Source organism: Perna viridis, chromosome 11 (genome assembly GCF_037379345.1).
Source record: "Perna viridis isolate PV_CMFRI_1.1 ecotype Kerala chromosome 11, ASM3737934v1, whole genome shotgun sequence".
NCBI classification, from domain to species: domain Eukaryota; kingdom Metazoa; phylum Mollusca; class Bivalvia; order Mytilida; family Mytilidae; genus Perna; species Perna viridis.
The window spans coordinates 31,299,854-31,323,178 of NC_142455.1; the positions used below are offsets into that span (position 1 = coordinate 31,299,854).

Below are 23,325 nucleotides of genomic sequence, written 5' to 3' on the forward strand. Positions count from 1 at the left end.
CTCTAACATAGTCTTCCAAACTGGTTTGACAGAACTGAAAGTAAATGTAAAATGGGGCAACAGAACAGTGTTCCATTTTTTACCTTAAAAGTTGTATGCTTCAGTCCACACGAACTTAAAACTCCACATGGACTTTTTAACAAGGCTCAATATGATATAAGCACGTACTTTTTAAACATGACAGAGAAAATATGGTTAGCAAGAAAAAGTATACTTTCGTTTTTACATTTGATTCAAAAACAAATAATATAGATACTATAGATAAAAGATAAATGAACTCATAAGCGATAATTGCACAAAAGACAATAAAAACCGCAATAATGCCTGAACAGCTGAAAAGTCGTACTTGTCTAAACAAATCCAAACTGTTTACGATTACGGCAGCGCTAATTAAATACGTTGTTTCTTTTACTTTAGGTTTCAAATGCTCTAACGTATCTCGAACGGAAGCATGTCATTCATAATAATTTGAAGTCATGTCATATCTGGTTATTTAAAAATGGCATTGCTAAACTTGGAGACTTCTCATTTGCCCTTGAAGAAGGAATGGTTCTTGCTAAAAAAGGTAGAAATTCATAATTTCGGCAGTTTGACTTGTGTTTAGTAATGACAAAAATACTTCTAGACATTACACTATAGTTACTATTTACAAATTAAGGCAGATTCAAAGTGTTTTAGTTTTTCTTCCTCATATTTTAATATCGAGCTACTGTTGTGATAAATACAGAATGACAAGACAGGTTTCACAACAATACCTATGATATGAAATATACAGGATTGAAATATTTTCGTTATTTATTGGATCGATTTAGTGACTATCAGTATGACTTTATGTTGTTAACTGATCTCATTGACAGTATTATTGTAGAAAGTGCACAAATATGATTTATAAGTAAACATCTTAAGATTGAATTTATCGCTGGAAGCTTATTTCTTTGGATAATTGGGGTGGGTTTTTTCCTCACTTTGTTGTTTTCCTTATATCTTCGTTTCCTTGTTGGTTTGTTTAATTTGCTTTTTAGTTTTGTTTTAATGTAATTGTATTTCAGAACTAGATTATGATGCAAAAACGGCATCTCCTGAAATTTGGGAAAATGCAGCAGTCAGTATTAAGTCGGACGTTTGGGCATATGGAATATTTTTAATTGAATTAACACTTGGTGATGGACTTCTTTACGAAGGTACAATATTGTTATGTAAACATTTTGGTTTCTTTTTAATCTTATCGAACCAAAAATGTTTGCTTTAATCTATTCTTTAGAATGGTTTTTATTTGGTAATAAAAAAAATTCATAGAATCATGTCATTGTTGACTACACCATGACTGCGAACATAATATCTTTCATTGTGTAAGAGAAAGACACATAGCCAAAACTCTGTGGAAAATTAAAGATTCAATTTACTTCAAGCATTTGAAAGCATTTAGACGATGCTAATCATTTGCATGATATGAACTGAAATGTATATTTCAAGTGTCTATTTGTACAAGTTACACATACATCTGAAGACACAGGAAACAATACAAGTTTAAAGAGAAAGGTACAATAAGTGGTCTCCTAGAGTCCATATATTATTTAAAACAAATTTTAGTTTTTTGGGATATTAATTTTATTTTATTACATTTTATTCAGACTTCATTATATGGATTAGTAACTTTGAACGAAGATATGAAGAATCTTTAGTTGTGATAACCCCGTTCATGACTTACCCGTAAAGTATCAGATCAGTGCTTCTTGAAATTATCAATGAATAAAATACATTGGTTTCCTACACATTATTCGATTTTTTTATTTAGTAATTTTTTTTATTTATGATACAGGTTTAGATGACGAACTAGTAAAGATCAAATTAACGGAAGGTTATAGACACCCAAAACCAAAACGCTGTCCAAAACACTTTTACGACATAGCATTCAGCTGTTGGAATTTTGATCCAGAAAAACGTCCAACATTTGGATACTTAAACTCATTTTTAGATGACTATAATGTATCAATTGAAGACCACTATGCTGAAATCGACAAATCTAATACTTAACTAATCAATAAATAAAGATTGTTTTATAGAACATAAATCCTTTTCAGGATGATGACTTACATGAAAAAATAATCTCGATGATAATGTGTTTTTAGTGCTCACTTAAAGATGAAAATGAATCTTTTTTATGCAGGCGTAGGGTAGAGTCCCACAAATATTAAGAAAATTACATGGTATAGAGGAGGTTGTCTTGATTATTCTTATTAGTATTATGTATATTTGGAAAGGAAATAAAATCAACTAACTGCTGTTTATGAACAATTATGTTTGCTTTTTGTTACAAAAGAAGAAAGACAACATATTCAGTAGATTTTTTTTTCAGAAACATAATACATGATCCGGATCCAATCAGTTTAACATTTCATAAACCAGCTTAAACAATGCATGGTTTGTTCATAGTTGGTCTCCCTTCAAATATTTAAGATTTTCAAAATTCTTTACAGAGGAAAATGTTTACAAAATGCAGGAATTTTTAATCGATAACATATTTGTCCAGTGTGGTGGACCTGTTTTTCAACAAACGGTCGGCATTCCAATGGGAAAAAATTGTGCTCCTTTACTTGCTGACCTATTCCCTCACTATTATGAGACTGACTTTATAGCTGATCTGATCAGAAAGAAAGAATATCGTTTGGCTAGATCCCTCAAACTCAGTTCCCGCTATATGGATGACGTATTATCTTTAAACAATCCTAATTTTGGGGATTTAATACATCGCATCTACCCAAAAGAACTTGAGATAAAGGATACTACAGACACTGTGAAGTCAGCCTCATATCTTGACCTACACTTAGAAATCGATGGTAAAGGAAAACTATTAACCAAACTTTACGACAAACGTGATGACTTTTCATTCAGCATTGTCAACTTTCCTTTAATCTGTGGCAACATCCCTTCAGCACCTGCGTATGGAGTGTTCATATCACAACTCATACGTTATGCCAGAGCTTGCCGAAACTACGAAGACTTTTTGTATCGCACTAGAACTCTAACAAATAGGCTTCTGGAACAGGGTTATGTTGCTACAAGATTGATGTCATCACTGCAGAAGTTCTGTGGTCGTCATCATGAACTCGTGGATCGTTATGGTGTATCCATCTGCACCATGAAAACTGATTTATTCAACGGGTCATAGTTTTCCTTTCCTTGTTTGTCTACCCCGGACTTGCTTGACTTTATATGAGCAACTCGGCGGGTGTTTCTAGAAAAGCAGAGGACGCTTACCCTACCGGTGCACCTGGTCCATGCTCCCAGTTTTTAGTGGAGTCCGAGTTGCTCATTTACTTTTGTTACTTTGTATGTATGATTTTAGTTACTTTATGTTCTTTGTTGTGTATGTCTGTTTTCCATGTCTTGTCTTTGTCCCTGGATTACATTCTTTTGATTACCGCTATAACCTTGGTTCCCTTGATTACTCTTTTAAATTACGTGATCAATTAATTGCTCAAGAGATTTTACTCGAATAATGAGTGATCCAGCCTAATCTAAACAAAGGATGAGGACACTATCTTGTAACCAGCTTCAGCGACTCATTCCAATAAGCTTGTTTGTTTATTCCAATTGCAAAGAGCTCATTAACACGATTAGTTTCTCTTTGTATATTTAGATCAATGTCCGTACCTGACGTAAAAACTCACTGTTAATAATCAGACATCGAAAAGTCGCTGGCATAACGGAAACCCTTGGATGATTAATTTCTCAATATCTGACTCAAACAGTTCCATTGAGTTTTGTCGTTGGTATTTTGTAATGCAAATGAATAATCTCAGTTGAGGAAAGTTCATAATTTTGAGGTGGGCAGACAATGTAATCTTTGTTAATTACGGCTGAATACAGTGTCGAGAAGAAGTGTCTCTCTAATTTCCTGAATATCCTAGGTTACTGGGTTGGGATGCTGGTAAGGCTTATGGAAAGTGAAATAGACGATACCCTATTCCATACAACTTATACCATAAAGACTTTTGTTTGACTTTACTATTATTGTCAATGTATGCTCATGTTTAATCAAAATGTGTGTAACTGATCATCATCAATATCAACATTATACGATACTTGTGTTCTCTCTTTCAAAGCTTCACAAGTTTCTTTACAAACAGAAGTATCTTGTGACCAGTCTACATCTTAAATGTTTACACAACTCCTTACTACTATACTCATAGCAGCGATGGGTGAACTCAATAGTTTACAAATTGTGTATTCTCAAAAACGACTTACACGAGTGTCTCTAATCTTGTCTTTTCGTAGCCTTCTTTTATAATAACATCAAATCTTTTTGATTTTTCTACTTTTTCACACTTCAGAATAACAAGCTAAGATCAGTTCTGCGTGATTTAATTTACCAAAGATTTACCATTCCACCACCACCACCCCGAATTTTACGCTGTGACGGATGATATTGGTGGAGCAACTTCCTTCCGTTGTATCTGTGCTGTCTCAAAAAATTATAATATATGTGATGCAGGAGCTTGATATAATTGATAGGACAGAATTAATATGTGTGGCAACACAGACCCAAAAATCTTACTTTCATGAATTAAAAGTCGCCAATGAAAGACATAGAAAACAACCTGATTGTATTGCAAAATAGTTGCCAGTTTAATCGTTGCAAAGATGTCTGACTTTATGTTATACGTCATATAACCAGAATTTCATTTTGTGTTATTCATTTCGGGGTGTTCTCTTCTTAGTTCTTTTATAGACCGCACGTGTTCAGAAAAGTTGGCATGTTAAGTCATTATTAAAACGGTGTATATTTTTAGAAGTCCTTTGTTCGTCTAGCGTCTTCAAATATTTGACAACCCTCTGGATATCATAACCTCCGATGTAAGGCAACAATAAAACAATGCAATATATCTTCAAAAACCTCTACAAAAGTTATTGTTAAACAAAGTTATGTTTTAGAAGTTTTCACGAAGTAGCATAGTAAATTCCAAATTGCAAATTGAGAAGAAAGAACGATTTTTTTATTTTATTTTATTTCATTTTTTAGGTTCTGTTCAACCGTGTACGTCGATAGATAAACACTATCTACAAAATGAAATATGTAGTTAAAGAATCTTTACTTTGATAAGTCGAGTTTTTTCCATGCTATTGTAGTCAGTTGTGCAATAATTTTGTATAATACTTTATTTGAATCATGAGAAAAGAAAAGAAAAATGTTATTCCAGAAGTCATTGGTATCCTATATGCACAGTTGTATTTATGATTTCGATTTAATTCTTCAAATGTCTATGTCATTTTCACCACATGATTAACCCGTTTCCTAACCACATATTCTTTGGATTTTTGACACTTTCAAAGTTCTTGCAATGTTCTATGTCGTTTTCCTTCCACTAATTTAAAAATAGCATCGTAGACATCAATTCCATTTATACCACATTCAGTGTTTGTTTGGAAACACTCAACCATATTGTCCTTTTCGTCATTCTGTAGCTGTCCTTGAGAATATCTTGATTAAATCGTCTACGACAATAAAATGTGGTCTGCACTCAGTCACATGACACCAACATAATTAATATAGAATGCCACCACTAATTCATCGGCTTGTAGTTTCAGTCGATATAGTTGTAGCATGACAAAAACAATTGTAACCGAGTTACTTTGTATGTATGATTTTAGTTACTTTATGTTCTTTATTGTGTATGTCCGTTTTCCATGTCTGGTCTTTGTCTCTTGATTACATTCTTATGATTACAATTATAACTTTGGTTCCTTTGATTACTCTCTTACATCGCTGTCTATAGCATGTTGCCCTACTGTCTAGTAAACTTGGCATTGGAATGTCGATTAAATAGTGTAGAGTTATTGAACTGTTTTGACTTCTAACCTCTTCTATCGGCTCAAATGTCAACATATTGTAACACGAAATATATGACCTTATTTGTTTATTTGAGATGAGGTCAGTCTCTTGTGTTTTTGTACAAATATATATTTTTTTTCAGTTGAAGAATTTACCAAGCAGAAAAGAGAACGGAGGGAAATGGTCAAATTGTAACATTTCTAAGCTGAATACAGCGTCAGTAAGAAGTGTGACTCTTAATCTGCAACTTTATGCTACTTTAAATTTGTGGTTGAGATTTACATGAAATAGATATGCCATTCAGGTTACATTATGACTTCATTACTATCTCCAGTTGAAATTTATTTCCAGTGTTATGCAGTTACAAATGTTTTTATATGACCACCATCATCATCAAAATTAACTTGTTACTTTTAATAATGAAATAGTAGTTTTTATTTCCATTAAGTGGATACCAAAATTTCGCAAGAAACAATCGAAATCGTCCTGACTTGAGACAGGCATTTCAAACACATGGCCACCGAAACAAAAACATGATAAATGTAAGATTTTGACGTTCAACTAGTGGCAATGCATCACCAGTCTGTGGTTTATACAGTCTAAAGTTTATCCGTTGTTGTTGTGCATGTGAATTCGACATTGAATTTAACATCTCCTGTTAACTTTTACGTCTGACCGCTCTGACAACCCAGTAAACTTGGCGCTTACCGGAATTACACTGGCGTGGCAGGACATGCACACCTAATGTGACTGCCGTTTTTAATGCTTTTGTGTGTGTGTGTGTGTGTGTGTGAGAGAGAGAGAGAGAGAGAGAGAGAGAGAGAGAGAGAGAGAGAGAGAGAGAGAGGGGGAGCATATTTCAAGTTCTGTACCTTTTCTGATGTTCTAAATGTTGCTGTTCATGTAATTTATAATTCCAATTGTCCGTGCAGATGGTCCGTTTCTGTTTCTTATTTTTACATTTAGGCCATGATTTTAGATTCTAACTTCTTCGAATGGCCGCACGTTTTTTTTTTTTGTTTTTTTTTTTCACACTTTTGCCAAAATTGGACAAAAATTACGTATATGTAGCTTGCAATCAAAAATATCAATAAGATAGCATTACGTCGTGATACATCCATAACCTTAAAATATTGCTTTTATGTGAACAACGAAAATTGACTACGAAAGATATAAAAATATACAATATTTGCCAATGTAATCCAAAAAAAAATTATCAAAATTTACCGACTGAGAAATCGCCAGACTTTAACTTCTACGCACAGCTCGTATATTGTTTTAATCGCATGAATTTCCTTTAGTTTTATTCATTTTCGGGGGTCCTTTTTGTATGTCTGTTATACACTGCACATAGTTGTGCTCTAAACACTTAGCATTTTTAATCACTACCCAAGCGATATATATCTTTTTGAAGTCCTTTGTCTTTAGCTTCTTCAAATACTTGCCAACCTTCTGTTTGTCATACCCTCCGAGGTGAGCCTAAAATATAACAATGCTGATAAACCATCTAACAAAAAATATCACAAACCTCATAACCTTATGAGGCTGACTTTATAGCTGATCTGACCAAAAAGAAAGAACATCGTTTAGCTAGAGACTTTAACCTCAGTTTCCACTATATAGATGACGTATTATCTTTAAACAATCTTAGTTTTTTTTTCTATTTGATACATTGCATCTGCCCCAAAGAACTTGAGATAAAGGATACTACTGACACTGTGAAGTCAGCCTCATATCTTGACATACACTTAGAGATCGATGGTAAATGAAAACTATTGGCCTAACTTTACGACAAACGTGGTGACTTTTCATTCATAATTGTCAACTTTCCTTTAATCTGTGGCAACATCCCTTCAGCACCTGCGTATGGAGTTTTCATAATACAACTCATACGTTATGCCAGAGCTTACGTTATGCTTGCCGTAACTACGCAGACTTTTTATATCGCGCTAGACCTCATACAATTAGACTTCTTGAACAGAGATATGTTTTACAAGATTGAAGTCATCACTACAGAAGTTTTATGGTCATCATCATAAACTCGTGGATTGTTACGGTGTATCCAATTCGCACCATGAAAACTGATTTGTTCAACTTTCCGTTATTCATTCATCTACCCCGGACTAGACTTTTCATTGGCAACTCGGCGGATGTTTCTAGAAAAGCAGAGGACACATACCCTACCGGTGCACCTGGTTCATGTTCCCAGTTTTTTTAGTGGAGTTTGAGTTGCCCATTTACTTTTGTTACTTTGTATATGTTATTTTAGTTACTTTATGTTCTTTGTGGTGTATGTCTTCCCTGTACAGTCATCGTCCCTTGATTACGTCCTTTTGATTACCGCTAGAATCTTGGTTCTCTTGATTACTCTCTCCAAATAACTCTGATCATGATTAAAGATAAGCAATTTATATATTCAACCCACTACATGTACATTTAATTGACCGAAACGGCAGACATTTGAGAAATGCGTATTTGTGTACTTACTAATAATCTTCTTCGAATATTGTTCTGCGACTGACCGATGTATATGACTTTACTTCCCTGTACAATAGAATAAATACCACCCTTTTCGGGCACTACCTTTTCTCTTTTAATCTTATACGCTTTGTATCTCTTGTCAAGTAACTTTTCACATACTAAACGATGTATCTTAAGTTCCACACCGCGTATTTTTTTATTCTGAAAAAAAAACCAGAATTAATATTTTTTTTCTTCTTCGATGTTGAAGTATGAAGCAGAGAATACATATTCATATTTGAATTATTTCCAGAAAAGTAGAGGACGCTTACCCTACCGGTGCACCTGGTCCATGCTCCCTGCTTTTAGTGGAGTCCGAGTTGCTCATTTCCTTTTGTTACTTTGTATATATAACTTTAGTTATTCTATGTTCTTTGTTGTGTGAGTCTGTTTTCCATGAATGGTCTTGGTCCCTGGATTACATTCTTTTGATTACCGCTATAACCTTGGTTCCCTTGATTACTCTTTAACATAAGATAGTAAGTGTGAAGATATGTTGCCTTTTAATGCTAAAACGGTTCCCTTCCCTTCTTTTCAATATAAATTAATTCGGCAAAAAACACCGACGCGTCAACAATACGACATAATAAAAATCCAAAGTACCAAGTATACTTGAACGTGAAAACTGGAAACAAAAACGATCTTACAGTATCTGAAATAGTGTCAAAATGACAAAAAAAACTTACTGAATTAAATCTTCAATGTACAAACTAGAGACAATCCTAAGATTAAAGCAAACATTTTAATCGGTGTAGGGTGCCCTCATAACTGGTTACAAAATTTCTTCATACAGTCATTAATACTGATATCCACAGTTTATCAGTACCGGGAAATTTTATCTATGGGCTACATTATGTAATTTTGTGAGTGTCTGCTAAATCCTAATTCAATAACGTCACGTGTGAATTTTAGTAAAGTTAATCATGGAAGTCAGAAAGATCTACGCCCTTTTTTATGACAAAGTCTCCATATGTGTAATTTTACTTGGATATGTATGTATGTATTTGCATACGAATACAAATATGTCTAGGCAAACGCATTAATTCCATATTCGTAGCCAAGGGGGTTCTTGGGGTTCTTAAGACTCCGCCTTAAAACGAATAAGCACCATTAAAATCGACGTTTTGTTCGATTTGTGACTATTAAACTCAATAGCACCTGGCGGCGCGTGGAATCCCCCTCTACAAATTCCTGCCTAATGGCCTGAACTCAATTTTCAAAATTACTCCAATGACAATATTATACTAAAATAGCATTACTGAGCGTCCAATCCAATTAAAAACTGCCGAAACGGAACAACCCCAAAAAGCCAAATGTCTTTCATTTTAAAGAAGATTAGACCTCGTAACAAATTTACACATTTACACATTTAAGCGAATTTTAGATAGATACATATTTGTTTTCATGTATGATTTTTTCATGATAGTGGGACTTGTGATATAAATTTAAACAATTACAAAGTCTTCGTTGCTTGCGTTGGTTTGAATGTATGAAATGATCAGATAAAAACCAGAATGTAACTATAGAACAATTCCAAATGAATTAATACATATCATATTTAACCGATGTCAAATAATGCTCCGACATGTAGCTTTAAACCTAGAGTTGGCTGCTTCTTTGACAGTGTAAAGATAAAAGAAAAGGATTTATGGAACAACTACTTTTTTTTAAATTCAAAAGCAGGCTTACCTTTGATTTCATTTTACGCCAACAAAACGGTTTGCAAAAATAATGGCTTTAGATAAACTTTGAATACACCCCTTTCACTGCAGTGTCTTGCGGGGAATTCAGTTTAGACGGGATCAACAATGTGAAGAGTGGAAATTTCCATTTATCATTCAATGATAAGATTACTTTTAAAAAATCATCAAAACATAAATAGTTTTAACGCAATGATTGGATAGTTTGTAAGTATGTTTCTTTTTCATATTCGGCGCGTATTTGTAATATTATAACTTTCATTGGTAGGTATTTTAGCTTCAACGGGGATTCTATTTATAGATAAGGTAGTACAGTCTTTGATAAATATTATTTTTGTACATCAGACAATCAAATTAATCATACCCTACAAAATTATGATGCAATTTCTTTAGAAATAAATAATAATAATACTGTCATTAAAAATAAATAATGATAAATGATAAGAAAACAACTCTTAACAAGTACATAACATATTAAATGAGTAAAATATAACCTAACAACACCTTCAGATTTTTTAAATATAGCAGTCATTAGAACAGCCTAGATGGGTGCCGGCGTTAGCTGTGAATGTGTTTGTGTGTGTGTAATAAAACTTTTTGGTTTTTCTTATTTTTAAATAAATTTCTTACATAAACTCCAGAGCTGCTAAGTTAGTTAGATATTTAATAGACACCCTTTGTTAATTTTTTTTATATGGGCGGACTTAAGGATAGATGTACCGGTGTAACCCACTTAAAATTGGGATTTTTAAATATGAAATTTTTAATTTGTTGCAAATTCCATGAGTTCTACCTCCGAAAATGTTTTTTCTTCGCTTCATGCATATTCGTGTTTGAATATAAGATTGCATTTAGCGAAATTACATGAAATGTTTTTTCTACTTCATTATCAGGCCATGGTGCACTCTACGAAGTCTTTTTTGTGTACATGTACACTATCAGGAATTTAACTACAGATTTTATGCACTCTTACTGCCGCTATAAAAGCAGTATTTTTCTTTCACATTACATTTCTTTTGGTAATTTCAGTACTTACCTTTTCTGTTTTTTTACAGTACTTTGAAATTAAGTCATTTTTCAGTACTATATTAGTTAATTTTCAGTACTGAAAATGTCAGTAAACTTTCAGTACTGTAAATTTCAGTCATTTTCCTGTATTGTAGTTTTCTGTCGTATCTTATTACTTTTTCATTTCAAAGGAAACTATGATATTTTCTGATTTTTCACCTCTTATGAATATATGTTCATTTAATATGTGTATTGTTGTGTCTTTCTTTTAAGGTTTCTTGTCCCACACCAATTTACAATTGTATGCGGCCCAAACTCCAAACATCTTTTTAAGATTCGTTTTTGAGACATTTTTTTCTGGTTTCCTTCCATTGTTATATTGATTTTACATTTAATTTCTGGTTAAATGCATTTTAGATTTTGTAAGTTGTATTTCAGGGTGAGTTTTCATTTGTTCGAATCTGAACACATCATTATGAAACTTGGTACACATAAAATTAAAAGCACAATATGTTATGCAACCACTCTTGGTTGTTATCTATGATACCAATTTTTTATTCAATGCAGGAATTTAAAGAACGATTTTTCTATTTCGAAAAAAGCATCATTTTTTAACATATAAATATGAATAATCAATATCATGTTAAAACGTTTATCTACTATCATATTAAACATATTTTCAATTTGCAAAAAGAAAACGTATAAATTCAGGATTTCTTTGGGTTTTTTGGGGGGTTCAATTAAAACATCAACTCCCAGAAATATTGTCTGAATTTGTCTCAATAAGCCTTATTGAATTATCAATGACAAAATTATACTGAAATGAAAATTCAAGGTCATAGTCAAAAGAATATTTCAAGGGAAGTTCATGAAATAAATAGTTATATCAAGGTATAGTGGAAAGTTAAAAGCAACTGCAATGGTCGAATTTGCAATAGTTGCAATGCCTTGTACGATGGAAAGGGTGAGATAAACCAGGTTTTCTAGCGCAATATTTGCCATTCGTCTAAATCCAATCATAATTTTATATTTCTTTATTTCATAACACCTGTTTGAATATTGGGGGAACTATTTAAGTGTCTGCTGTAAATATAAACACATATTTGTGTCGTAATTATGGCCGTAGCCAGAAGAGGTGCCATGGGTGCATTTGATTAAAATATTAAAATTTTACAGAATTCCTATACAGTAAGATAGCAGTCACTAGATTGTCAGGGGTTGGGGCTAGGAACAAATTTACTATCTTGCCTTTTAATTTTTGCAATCCTTATTTAATATAAAAAATGATAGAAATAACAAAACATTATTAGGACGATATCAAAAAAACTTCCGTTTTATTTTTTTTAGCAGCTTTCTTTTTATTTCTTAAAAATTTCAATTCTGTCTTTATTTTAAATTTCATCAAAGCCCCTTCCCCCTATAAATTCAAATGGAAGATCCCTAATGCTTATACGAGCTTATTTGAACCCTCTCATTTTTGTACTACAGTCAACGCAAAAATAAATCATAAAGTAGAAAATTATGGAGATTTCTATACTAAAACCAACAATGGGTTCAAGTGAAGAGACAGTGATGCGGTTCAAAGTTAGTGCATTCACGTACAATGTACAAGCATGCATGTTTACAGTAGTGGCTAAGTATTATATCAAAATCGACATCTGATCGAAGAATAGATTATTTCAGACTATATTTTTTTTTTAAATTACCATTCTTTAGTATTAAAACTCTTTAATTAGTGGCTTTGTCACGTGATACATGTATAGGTAAAGTTGGACTTAGTCATTTTGAAGATATTTTAAACGTGAATTTAAAAGTTTTTTTTACTAAATAGACATAAATAGACAAAGAGCTCCAGCATTAACCAAAACATCCCCTTTCCTGTAGAGTAAATGAATAAATGCACACTTTCAGTTTCAACGGTTTGTTGGTTAACGCTGGATCTCAATATTGAATAAGTTACAAAAGAGTGAAAATGATATTTTCTTTCCTGAATGGCCTTTCAGAGGGTTTTTGGGCCTTTGTTTCTCAATATTTACTTTACAAACTTAATGCATAGAATTACAATATAAATTACATTATTATTGCGTTTTCTTTCGAATTAAAGGTAAATTCCCCTATGATTATTTTAGTACGCAGAATTAGGCCTTAAGGGCCTTCATCCTTTGAAAAAGATGAGGACACTATATTATAACCTATGTAAGCGACTAAAACCATTTATACTTGTTATTTTATTTCATTTGCAGAAAGCTCATTAACTCGATTAGTTGCTCTTGACAAATTTAGTTTAATGTCCGTAACTGACGTAAAAACCCCACTGCCAGTAATCAAACATCGAAAAGTCTCTGGTATAGTGACAACCCTTGGATAAACAATTCCATTGATTCATGCCGTTTTTTAATACAAATAAATAATCTCATTTGGGTAAATTATCATAGTCTTGTTTGAAGAAGGGCAGAAAATGTAAAGTTTGCAAATTTACAGCCGAATACAGCGTCGACAAGAAGTGTTACTCTACATCCGTCCTAGGTTTACTGGGTTGGGTTGCAGGTGATACATAGAGTAAGTGAAGAAAAAAAAGTTTCCACATTCCATACAACTTATGTCATGAAGCTTATATTATCGTCAATATTTGGTCATGCTCGTAAGTATGCAATCACAAAAAGTGTGGAAATGATCACCGTCATTATCAACACTATACGTTACTTATCTTCTGTTCTCCCTTCTTAAACTTCCCAAGTTTCCTTACAAACAAAAGTAGCTTGTGCCCAGTATACATCTAAAACTTTTACAAAACTCCTTACTACTATACTCACAGCAGTGATCGATTGGCCTTACCTTTGCAAGTGTCTTGAAAAAGATGTGGATTCTCAAAAACGACATATTGGGGTTTCTGATATTTTTCTACTTGTTACGCCACACTTAAACATGCCAAGCTAAGATCAGTTCTGTGTAATTTGAATTACCATAGATTTACCATCCCACCACCAACAACCCGAATTTTACACTGTGACATTGGCGGAGGAACTTACTTTGTTGTATAGGCTGTCATTTTTGTAATTTTATGTACACGTGATTGTGAAGTTTGTGGGTGGACTGTCTCTTTTTTTTTCTTTTATAACGTTTTGTTCATGCCTTTCAACACTGCTGTCTGATTCGTCTTACTAATTTTATATCTCGGTATATTTTTGTCGATACTTTATAGTAACTCTTCTATATTTCATGACAAAAATAGTAACATATATGTTAGTGGAGCTTGATATGATGACAGAAACATTTTGTGCGACAACACATACCCTAAAATGTTATATTCATTAAACGAACGAAACACCAATGAAAAATATAAAAACTTGATCGTATTGCAAAACACTTGCTAGTTAAATCATTGCTTTAAAATACTAGACCTTAGGTTATACGTCAATGCGTGGATGTCATTTTAATTGCATGGAATTTTCTTCTGCATTTTTCATTTCGGAGTGTTCTCCTAATATTTCTTTTTTACACCGCACGTGTTCTGAACAATTGGCATGTTTATTTGTTACCAAATCGATGTACATCTTTAGAAGTCATTTTCCTTTAGTTTCTTCAAATATGTGACAACCTGCTGGTTATCATAACCTTCGATATGACCTTTAAGTAAAATCATGCCATATATCTTTAAAAGCCTCATCAAAGTTATTGTTAAAGAAATTAACAATAATTCACTAAGTACCATGGTAAATTCCATATTGCAAATTGAAAAAAGAAAGAACGATTGTTTTTAATTTTTCAATTTTGTATTTTTCCCTGGATTACATTCTTTTGATTACAGCTATAACCTTGGTTCCCTTGATTATTCTTTTAGTTTTGTTCAACCTTGTATATCAATAGATAAATTATTAGTAATACTCACACATACCACCTACAAAATGAAATATTAGTTAAAGAATTTTTAATTTGATAAGACGAGTTTTTTCATGCTATTATAGTATGTTGTCCAATACTTCTTTATTTTTCGAATCATGCGAAAAATGCTATTTCAAAAGTGATTGATATCCAATATGCACAGTTTTATTTATGATTTCGATTCAATTTTGTAAATGTCTATGTCCTTTTGCCCACATACAAAAATCGTTTCCTTATCACAATCTAACCAAATATCTTCTGGATTCTTGACATTCTCAAAGTTCTCTCGCAATGTTCTATGTCGTTTTCCGTCCGCTGATAAAAGATGTAGTTTCCCATTGTCTTGTGTATCCATAACAATAACCAGGCCGGACGGTAAAACAACAAGACCTTTTGGGGATTTGATGGAGACAGATTTGTAACAAAAATCTAAAACCCCGTCTAATGATGCACACTTTATTTCGTCGTGATCTGATCTTGTTGTGTAAAACAACTTTCCATCGTAGACATCAATTCCATTTAAACCACATTCGGTGTTTGTTGGGAAACACTCAACCATTGAACCTTTTTCGTCATGCTTTGCTGTAATTGGGAATCTCTTGATATAATTGTCTACGACAATAAAAACGTAGTCACCAAGCAGACACATGCCACCAACATAATCTTCATTGAATGATACTTGTTGTGCCTTCTGTAATTCATTGGCTTGTACTTTAAGTCGATATAGTTGCTGACTGTAGCATGACACAAATGCTTGATTAGTATCAGGATCATAACAAACCCTCTTGATATCCCCATCAACTTTAGTAGTATGTATCACTGACCCAGACTCGATATCCAAAAGGTTTAATTGGTATCCTGAAGCTGCATTGCCAACAATCATGTATTTATTGTCTAGACAAACGCCACATTTCCATTCCCTTCCTTCTATTGTCTTATAATGTTTAAGATTGAGATCCTCAAACGACGGATTGCACACAACACCAATACTTTTACACAATATCTGAATAGTTTTTGTATCGAATGACATTTTTCCTGTTTTAGTTTCAAACGACAGGATATTCTCTGTTGTTTCTAAATCAAGTAAAGGTTTGACTTTTATGAGTTTGATATCAATTACTTCAAGTCTTTTAAGGTTCTCTACGATTTCCTTAATACTTTTGTGGATCTGCTCTCTTACCGTTTCTACTAACACAAAAAATCTTACCCCAAATGAATTATCTTTAATAGTCGATGAAGCCTCAATCCAGTGTTCAAGTGATTTGACGAGCTGCTCAAGTAAACGCATTCTCACATTAATTTGCGTATTTTCTTCTTCGTGGAAAATTTTAAGATTTTTTCCAAATGTTTTATGTAGATCGTTCAATTTACATTTGATACATTCTACAATTGTTGACGCTTCGTGTTCAGTATTTTCTATCATTGAATTGAGCCTTGCCTTTTGTTCCTTGACTGCTTGTAAACTAGTCAATGCTGTATCTTTAAGACCAGAGAGGTTTTCGGAAAGGTTAGTGTATTTCTTATCAGTTTTCAAAATATCATCAATGCTTTTAACAGAATCACACTTCTTGTGTTTAGAATGTAAACACACACAGCAAAAATATTCGTGGTGATCAAGGCAAAAATGTTCAAGCCTTTTTTTGTTGCTGCATGAGCAGTTCTCTGAAATTGCGTCAAGAAAACCCTTCAGTTCCCTTGCGGTTTCACTTATTGGTATAATACGGTGGCTTCTCGATGGCTTTATTTCGCTGTGAACTTCGTTGCAAGATTTACATAAGCTTTCTTCACATACCGTACACCAGGTTGTAGCTATTGAGGTTCGATTCAGTCGTATACAAACCTCACACCCTTTATTTTTGCCATCAATATGTAACGTCATCAACTCTATGACATCGCTGTGTGGTAGGGTATCTATCCATTCTGATACTTCCAAATCCAAATTTAAAGATTTAACAATTGATCTGCAGCTTGGACACCTCATCTCCTCTTTTTCACTGCCCTTACTTTTTGATGTAAAAAAATTCCGGATGCATCGTTCACAGAATGTATGTAGACATGGAAGAATTTTTGGGACTTTGAATACCTCCGTACACAAAGGACATGTCACTTTCGTCTTGTCGTTCGGTTCAATTACAAATTTAATTGCAGCCATGCTAATGCCTTAATCTACTTCCTGTTTACATACGGACTTCATTTATATATATATATATATCTTTATTGTAGAAAATCTCAATGAAAAATGTACATTTTCGTCCCATTAATCACAATGCTAAAAGTTTTTGTGGTAACTTAATGGTGTATTGTAAACGAATAAGTCACAATAAATATTTTTTCTATAAACAAAATCAAACTGTTTCCACATGTGTCAATTGACTTTAAGTTATGCCCCCTTTACCATGAAGCTGTAAAAATATCATTTTGTTGTGTTTTGTCCACGTCAAATAAATAATATGCACGTTATGTTTTAGAAATTCTTTATTAATAAAAAAGAGCAGTAAAGAACATGCATATATGTAATAAAGCACAAGTGACTAGAACAATTATAAAATGAAACAGTTGTAACACCTATGCTATAAATTCTTTCCATATCTTAAAGACAGTATCACATACCATTTGAAACCGATAAAATTTAACATATTGCTTTTTGTGCAAAATAATAATATTAAAAAAAGTACTGATTTTCGACCACAATTTTCTCAGAAGAAAGCTTCTGACGATACACCACAGGGGCGGATCCAGGATTTGAGTTTAGGGGGTGGGCGATAATTAAATTAATTGCCGTGCAAAGCAAGGCAAAAAATATTATGGGGTGAAACTTGTGGTGAAATCTATTTTCTTTTCTTACCAATTCTGGGCGTAGGCCCAGTACGCCAGTCCTTGGATCCGCGCTTGCAGCATTCTGTACGAGTTTTTCAATGTTTAAAGTTCTATTTTGTAACCTATAGTCAGACCATAAAAAATATCAGTCGAGAAATTGTGGGCAAGGGGTAAGAGAAACAAGCATCGGTTTTGAGTGTTAATATGAATTCTTGTAGAAGCTGTAATAGTTTCTATCACACAGTGATTAGTTATCATCCATGATAGGAAGAAGTCTCCTTTAGAACGTTTGACTTTCAGATATTTTTCAATGGACCATCTTACCGACCAAGATGAGCCGAGAAAGAAAAAAATATGAAAAAATATAAAAAATGCATAATTCATAACAAATCTTCTTAGTTGTGATGTAACATATTGTTGAAATCAGTTTTCCAATGTAAAAACAACGTAACTATTTACGAAGGGATCACCAATTATCTTCAATGTGACAACTACTTTTATTTTAATGCTGAACAGAACATCCTTATATTATTTTATAAGGCTTTTGTTAGTCTATGTATTTACACTCTAAGAATATACATGTATACTGGTTGAGGGGTGTAAACTATCCTTAATTGAGTTTTTATTCAAGAAGAATATTAAAAAAAAATGTGATACTTACTAAAACTCGTCGTCTTACGTCTCTTTTAGAAAATCCTGCGTTTACCACATTTGTCTTTTTTATACCATATATACCCCCTTAGATGGCACTTCGCTTTCTATCGTAACATCGTTTGCCTAATATTGCATTCCTGTCAGCTTGCCACAGACATTTGAATGTTGGTGATGATACTGCAATACATAGAGTAATTTTGATTAATCGTGTAATGTGCAACAGTATGATATCATTGCGGATTTTATATTACGATATTATTTCTTTGCCTTAAAACAAATTACCTTTAGTTCCAAATAGTAAGTATGTATTTTAGTTTAGAAAATTCGTTGAGTTTTTGTGCTGTACGGAGCAATATATGAGATTTTTTGGGGTTATTTGTTACATTGTATAAATTCAAACAAATAAGCTTCCGAGTTTACTTTCCTATTTTTACAAAATTAGGTACCATAAAAACTCAACTTTAGTACCTTTGGAAATGTCCCCTTACTTTTCAGTCGATGTCAGTTGATTTCTTGTCATAGCACTAAGCACACATGAAACAGAGATCTTATCGAAACCAACAAATGTATATACCTTTGGCATTTTGACTTCTGGTAAATTTCCTTTCTAGAAAAAATGTACGAACACAGAATATGCTTAAAAATCATTTGTCTTTAATTCTTATCTCATTGTAAATGCAAAAGTTATGCAATGAAAAAAAAAATAGTATCTTGAAAGATGTGTCCTGTCTGATATTTCAATTTTTGCTCGCATTGAAGTCACTCATTTTCATTGGTTAGTTTATCTAGAAGTCTTTAAATAGAAAAGGGTTATTTTCTGATCTATTTTAGTAATCGCTAAGGTTCAAGTTATTTATAGAATATTATGAAATATTTAACTTTTCGTCCATTTGAATAGACTCAATATATATATGTTATTTGATAGTAATGATATGTAATCAATTACTGTGAGAAAAAAAAACTCTAACTCGTGGATACCAATTTTCGTGATTAGGGAAGAAATTTAAGTCCATGGATTTTTGAGTTCGTGGTTTTGAGGTATTCAGTATACACATCAATTGAAATCTCCTTTTCGTTGGGAACCGTATTTCGTTCTTTAGCCTACCCACGAAAACCACGAAAATTGGAACCCGACAAAAAATGTACTTTCACAGTAACAATATATTACACTTGTGCCAAGTCTACCATTTGAAAAAAAAATACGGAAGGTTTCGTTATACGCCAATTTATAACAAATCTCTTTTACGGACTTGGGCAGAGACTCGTTTATAGAACTGAAAGTCTGGAAAGGAACTTGAGGAACAAAATCGCTTTGAAATAAATACTAACTTAAGTCCTGAATTCAATTATTTTTGTCTCTTCACTTCAGAACTAGGAAGTACCATGCAATGTTTATGCATATACGTATACCCCTGGTCTACTAACAATCATAGCAAGACAGTTCGGAGGATTTGCCATTTGTTATACGGACTATCCCTTATGATTATACATGTATTGATAGTACAAATCGATTATATATATTAGAATGCCATTAACTAACAAATTTTAAAATACTATTTTTACTTGCTTAATTAAATATCAATTATTAAACAAAGGTGTTCGTATCTATCTACTATTTAAATAAAATGGATTATTTACTGTATATTTTTTCTTTCATTTATAATATTATTTACTTGTTTATGATGCACTAACATAACACATGAAAGGATTTCGATGTTTTTTTGTTTTTTTATTTTCTTTTAGAACAAGTTACATGCATTCTAGGTATTTCTAAAGGTTGCGATGTAAGCATGTTGTCGGTATGTGAAATGTTTGACATGCAGTGCTTACAGTCAATGGCCAAAGCGATATCTATCAAAATGCTGTCCATAAAAAATCATTAATAAACTGATACAAATGTATTACTATTATTGATATTTTTACAGTTAGTTTCTTTTGAAATTTGATATTTCCTTAATTTTAGATAATTTCTGGATACAAAGTCATCTCCATTTACTCCATAACCATGTTTTTAAAAATCAGAAGCAATTTATCATTGACAGAAAAAATCCGTAAGACCATACACTGTCAGTAAGAACAAAATCATTAGATGATGTTTCCTAGTACAATTGTTTATAAACCAAATATCATTCATCCTACTACTGTCATTACATATTACCTGTAAGTTTGGTTCATATACATATTGTCAAGTACATTGTGTATACATTTGTTTTCAGTGGATAATTAAAGATACTTTAAATTCTGACCATGGATTCAGAATTATCTTTATAGCCAGTATAATTTCATGAAATGCAAAGGACACTTACCCCTTCCGGTTAACTTGGTCCAGGATCCCAGTTTTTAGTGGAGTCTGGGTTGCTCATTAACTTTTGTCTCTTTGTATACATGTTTTTTTTTTGTTATTTCATGTTCTTTGTTGTTCGTGTCTATTTTTCCTGTAAAGTCATTTCGCTTGGATTATATATTCTTTATTACCTTTCCTGAATCTCTTGATTTCCCTTTTCAAAAGTTATGTTTTTGATCTTATTTTTGTGGTGCCTTGGTCTGAACAAATTTTACAAGCACAATGTTTTCTGAAACTTTCTTTCCTCAAGACTTCACAAAGATCTTAAAAAAACACAATAAAATTCAAACAGAAGGTTTCTTTTCAGTCTCTTTCAACTTGTGGTTTGATGTTTGATTTCATCGGTTTAGTAGGAACATGGTTTGAAAAGTATGTCTCGTCTTTTCATCTAATCTAATATTTGGATTTTGATTTTGTTTTTTGTTTTGTCGTTGTTGTTGGTGTGGTTAATCTTCTTTTGCTGTTGTTGTTGAAATGGTTGCTCGATTTTACGCTTTAAAACTACCGTATCTACAATCCTGTTTTTAAAGAAGGGTTCGATCAGTGTTCTTCGGATAGATGGAGTTTCATTGTTATTGTACAATTCTTTCTGTATGTTACAATCAAAATGTATATATAGTCTTGATTACTATAGAAAGGTCTTCAGCCTTTGTATGCATGTAACATTTTAAGTTTCTTGCTTTTGGTCGATATGCATACGTTCTTAATGGAAAAAAAGGTAATTTACATTTCAAAAAAATACCTACGATTCATAGTCCTATGATTAAATTTGGATAGGTGCAAAAAAACTTCACTAATTTTGCTGCTTTGAGAGGAAGAGTCATTCAACTGAAGATGGACACAACAAAGAAGACCATTTTAGTTTTAGAAGATAGATCAGTGCACCTCGTCCATTTATGACATGTCTTATCGATTGTTCATTGCCTTTGTGTAACTTATCTCGATAGCGTCAATCTGATTGCGCGTTTTTGTGTCTAGTCAATGCGGTCACATGCAAAACGTTTAATTTAATCTATATAACTCAAACCGTATTGAAAATGCACACTGATTTAGGATGGTGAACGTAACCATTTTCGTCATTTTATGCTGTCGATGGTACCTTCTTTTTATAATGTGGAACTCGAACTAGTAAAACTAATACTTTAACTTAAGACAGTTGTTTATATCTATGTTTAAGATTTGCTTCTCCTTTTATAGAGAAATTCGAAGAATGAAAATCATACATTTTAACTTGTTTTAAGTGAAATTGGTTTTGATATTTTGTTTAAGCTGTGTTATGATCTCAATGACATCTTTAATTGTCACTTCCTTTCCTTTAATGTCATACACAATCTAGGATTCTGTTAGTAGTATTTGTTATTTTGGGAACGTCACTTATATTTTTGAAGGTCTTTTGTTAGTTGTTCTGTGTAGTTGAATTATTATGAAGTCAATTACCATCTTCTATTAACCCTTTGTCAAAGTCTACTAGATACATCCTATACATTCCGTCCATACTTTATACTCTTTGTTCGTTAGCGTGCCAAATATTTCTACTTATTACCCACTTGACTGCAATATTATTCATCAATAAAATTTCTATAACATATCGTATATTAACTTGTGTAAGTGTATTTTTGGCACGTAGTGGAGATCACAGCTGTCTCTAAACAACACGATACGTTATATGTTAAGTCTAGAAATTGGTTAGCTGTTTTTGTCTGTATACAGATGAAGTCTAGAAATCGCCGTGCTGACTGTTTTCTTTTGTCTGTATACAGATCAAGTCTAGAAATCGCCGTGCTGACTGTTTTCTTTTGTCTGTATACAGATCAAGTCTAGAAATCGCCGTGCTGACTGTTTTCTTTTGTCTGTATACAGATCAAGTCTAGAAATCGCCGTGCTGACTGTTTTCTTTTGTCTGTATACAGATGAAGTCTAGAAATCGCCGTGCTGACTGTTTTCTTTTGTCTGTATACAGATGAAGTCTAGAAATCGCCGTGCTGACTGTTTTCTTTTGTCTGTATACAGATGAAGTCTAGAAATCGCCGTGCTGACTGTTTTCTTTTGTCTGTATACAGATGAAGTCTAGAAATCGCCGTGCTGACTGTTTTCTTTTGTCTGTATACAGATGAAGTCTAGAAATCGCCGTGCTGACTGTTTTCTTTTGTCTGTACTCAGATGCTGTCTAGAAATTGCTAACTATTTTGTATGTATACAAATAAATTCTAGAAAATAATATTTTATCTGTATTCGGATGTAGTATAAAAGAGTAATTAAGGGAACCAAGATTATATCGGTAATCAAAAGAATGCAATCCAAGGACAAAGACCAGACATGGAAAAGAGACATACACAACAAAGAACATAAAGTAACTAAAATCATACATACAAAGTAACAAAAGCAAATGAGCAACTCGGACTCCACTAAAAACTAGGAGCATGGACCAGGTGCACCGGTAGAGTAAGCGTCCTCTGCTTTTCTAGAAACACCCGTCGAGTTGATCATAAAAGGTCAAGTCAAAAACTTTGTTACGCTTTTTGTTTACAGATCTTTCTGTCATTTTGCTCACAGCTGTAGCATGGACA

At 32.8% G+C, this 23,325-nt stretch overlaps 3 protein-coding genes across 3 annotated transcripts in view; 1 reads left to right on the top strand and 2 right to left on the bottom strand.

The window, feature by feature from the left end:
* The window catches only part of LOC148603721 (tyrosine-protein kinase HCK-like), a 94,411-nt gene extending 92,116 nt beyond the window's left edge, over positions 1-2,295 (top strand). The window contains exons 9-11 of the mRNA XM_088551853.1: positions 418-565; positions 1,050-1,181; positions 1,820-2,295. Coding sequence (XP_088407979.1) covers positions 418-565; positions 1,050-1,181; positions 1,820-2,034 — 495 coding nt within the window. The 3' untranslated portion in view covers positions 2,035-2,295. The remainder of the gene's footprint in view (positions 1-417; positions 566-1,049; positions 1,182-1,819) is intronic.
* A 3,859-nt stretch (positions 2,296-6,154) lies between these two features.
* LOC148603722 (uncharacterized) lies at positions 6,155-10,176 on the bottom strand. The gene is made up of 3 exons (XM_088553160.1): positions 10,043-10,176; positions 8,321-8,515; positions 6,155-7,312 (listed from the first exon to the last, which is right to left on the bottom strand). Exons 1-3 carry the CDS (start codon positions 10,052-10,054, stop codon positions 7,112-7,114), a joined length of 408 nt encoding a protein of 135 aa, XP_088409286.1. The 5' UTR covers positions 10,055-10,176; the 3' UTR covers positions 6,155-7,111.
* Positions 10,177-15,028: 4,852 nt separating this feature from the next.
* On the bottom strand, positions 15,029-17,278 carry LOC148603723 (uncharacterized). The gene has a single exon (XM_088553136.1). It carries the CDS (start codon positions 17,093-17,095, stop codon positions 15,113-15,115), a length of 1,983 nt encoding a protein of 660 aa, XP_088409262.1. The 5' UTR covers positions 17,096-17,278; the 3' UTR covers positions 15,029-15,112.
* Between the last annotated feature and the right edge of the window lie 6,047 nt (positions 17,279-23,325).

Coding starts and splice junctions, on each gene's coding strand:
- LOC148603723 (XM_088553136.1), bottom strand. CDS start 17,095: ATGGCTGCAATTAAATTTGTAATTGAACCGAACGACAAGACGAAAGTG.
- LOC148603722 (XM_088553160.1), bottom strand. Junction 7,313..8,320: donor ATATTCGAAGAAGATTATTA/GTAAGTACACAA, acceptor GTTATATTTTAG/GCTCACCTCGGAGGGTATGA.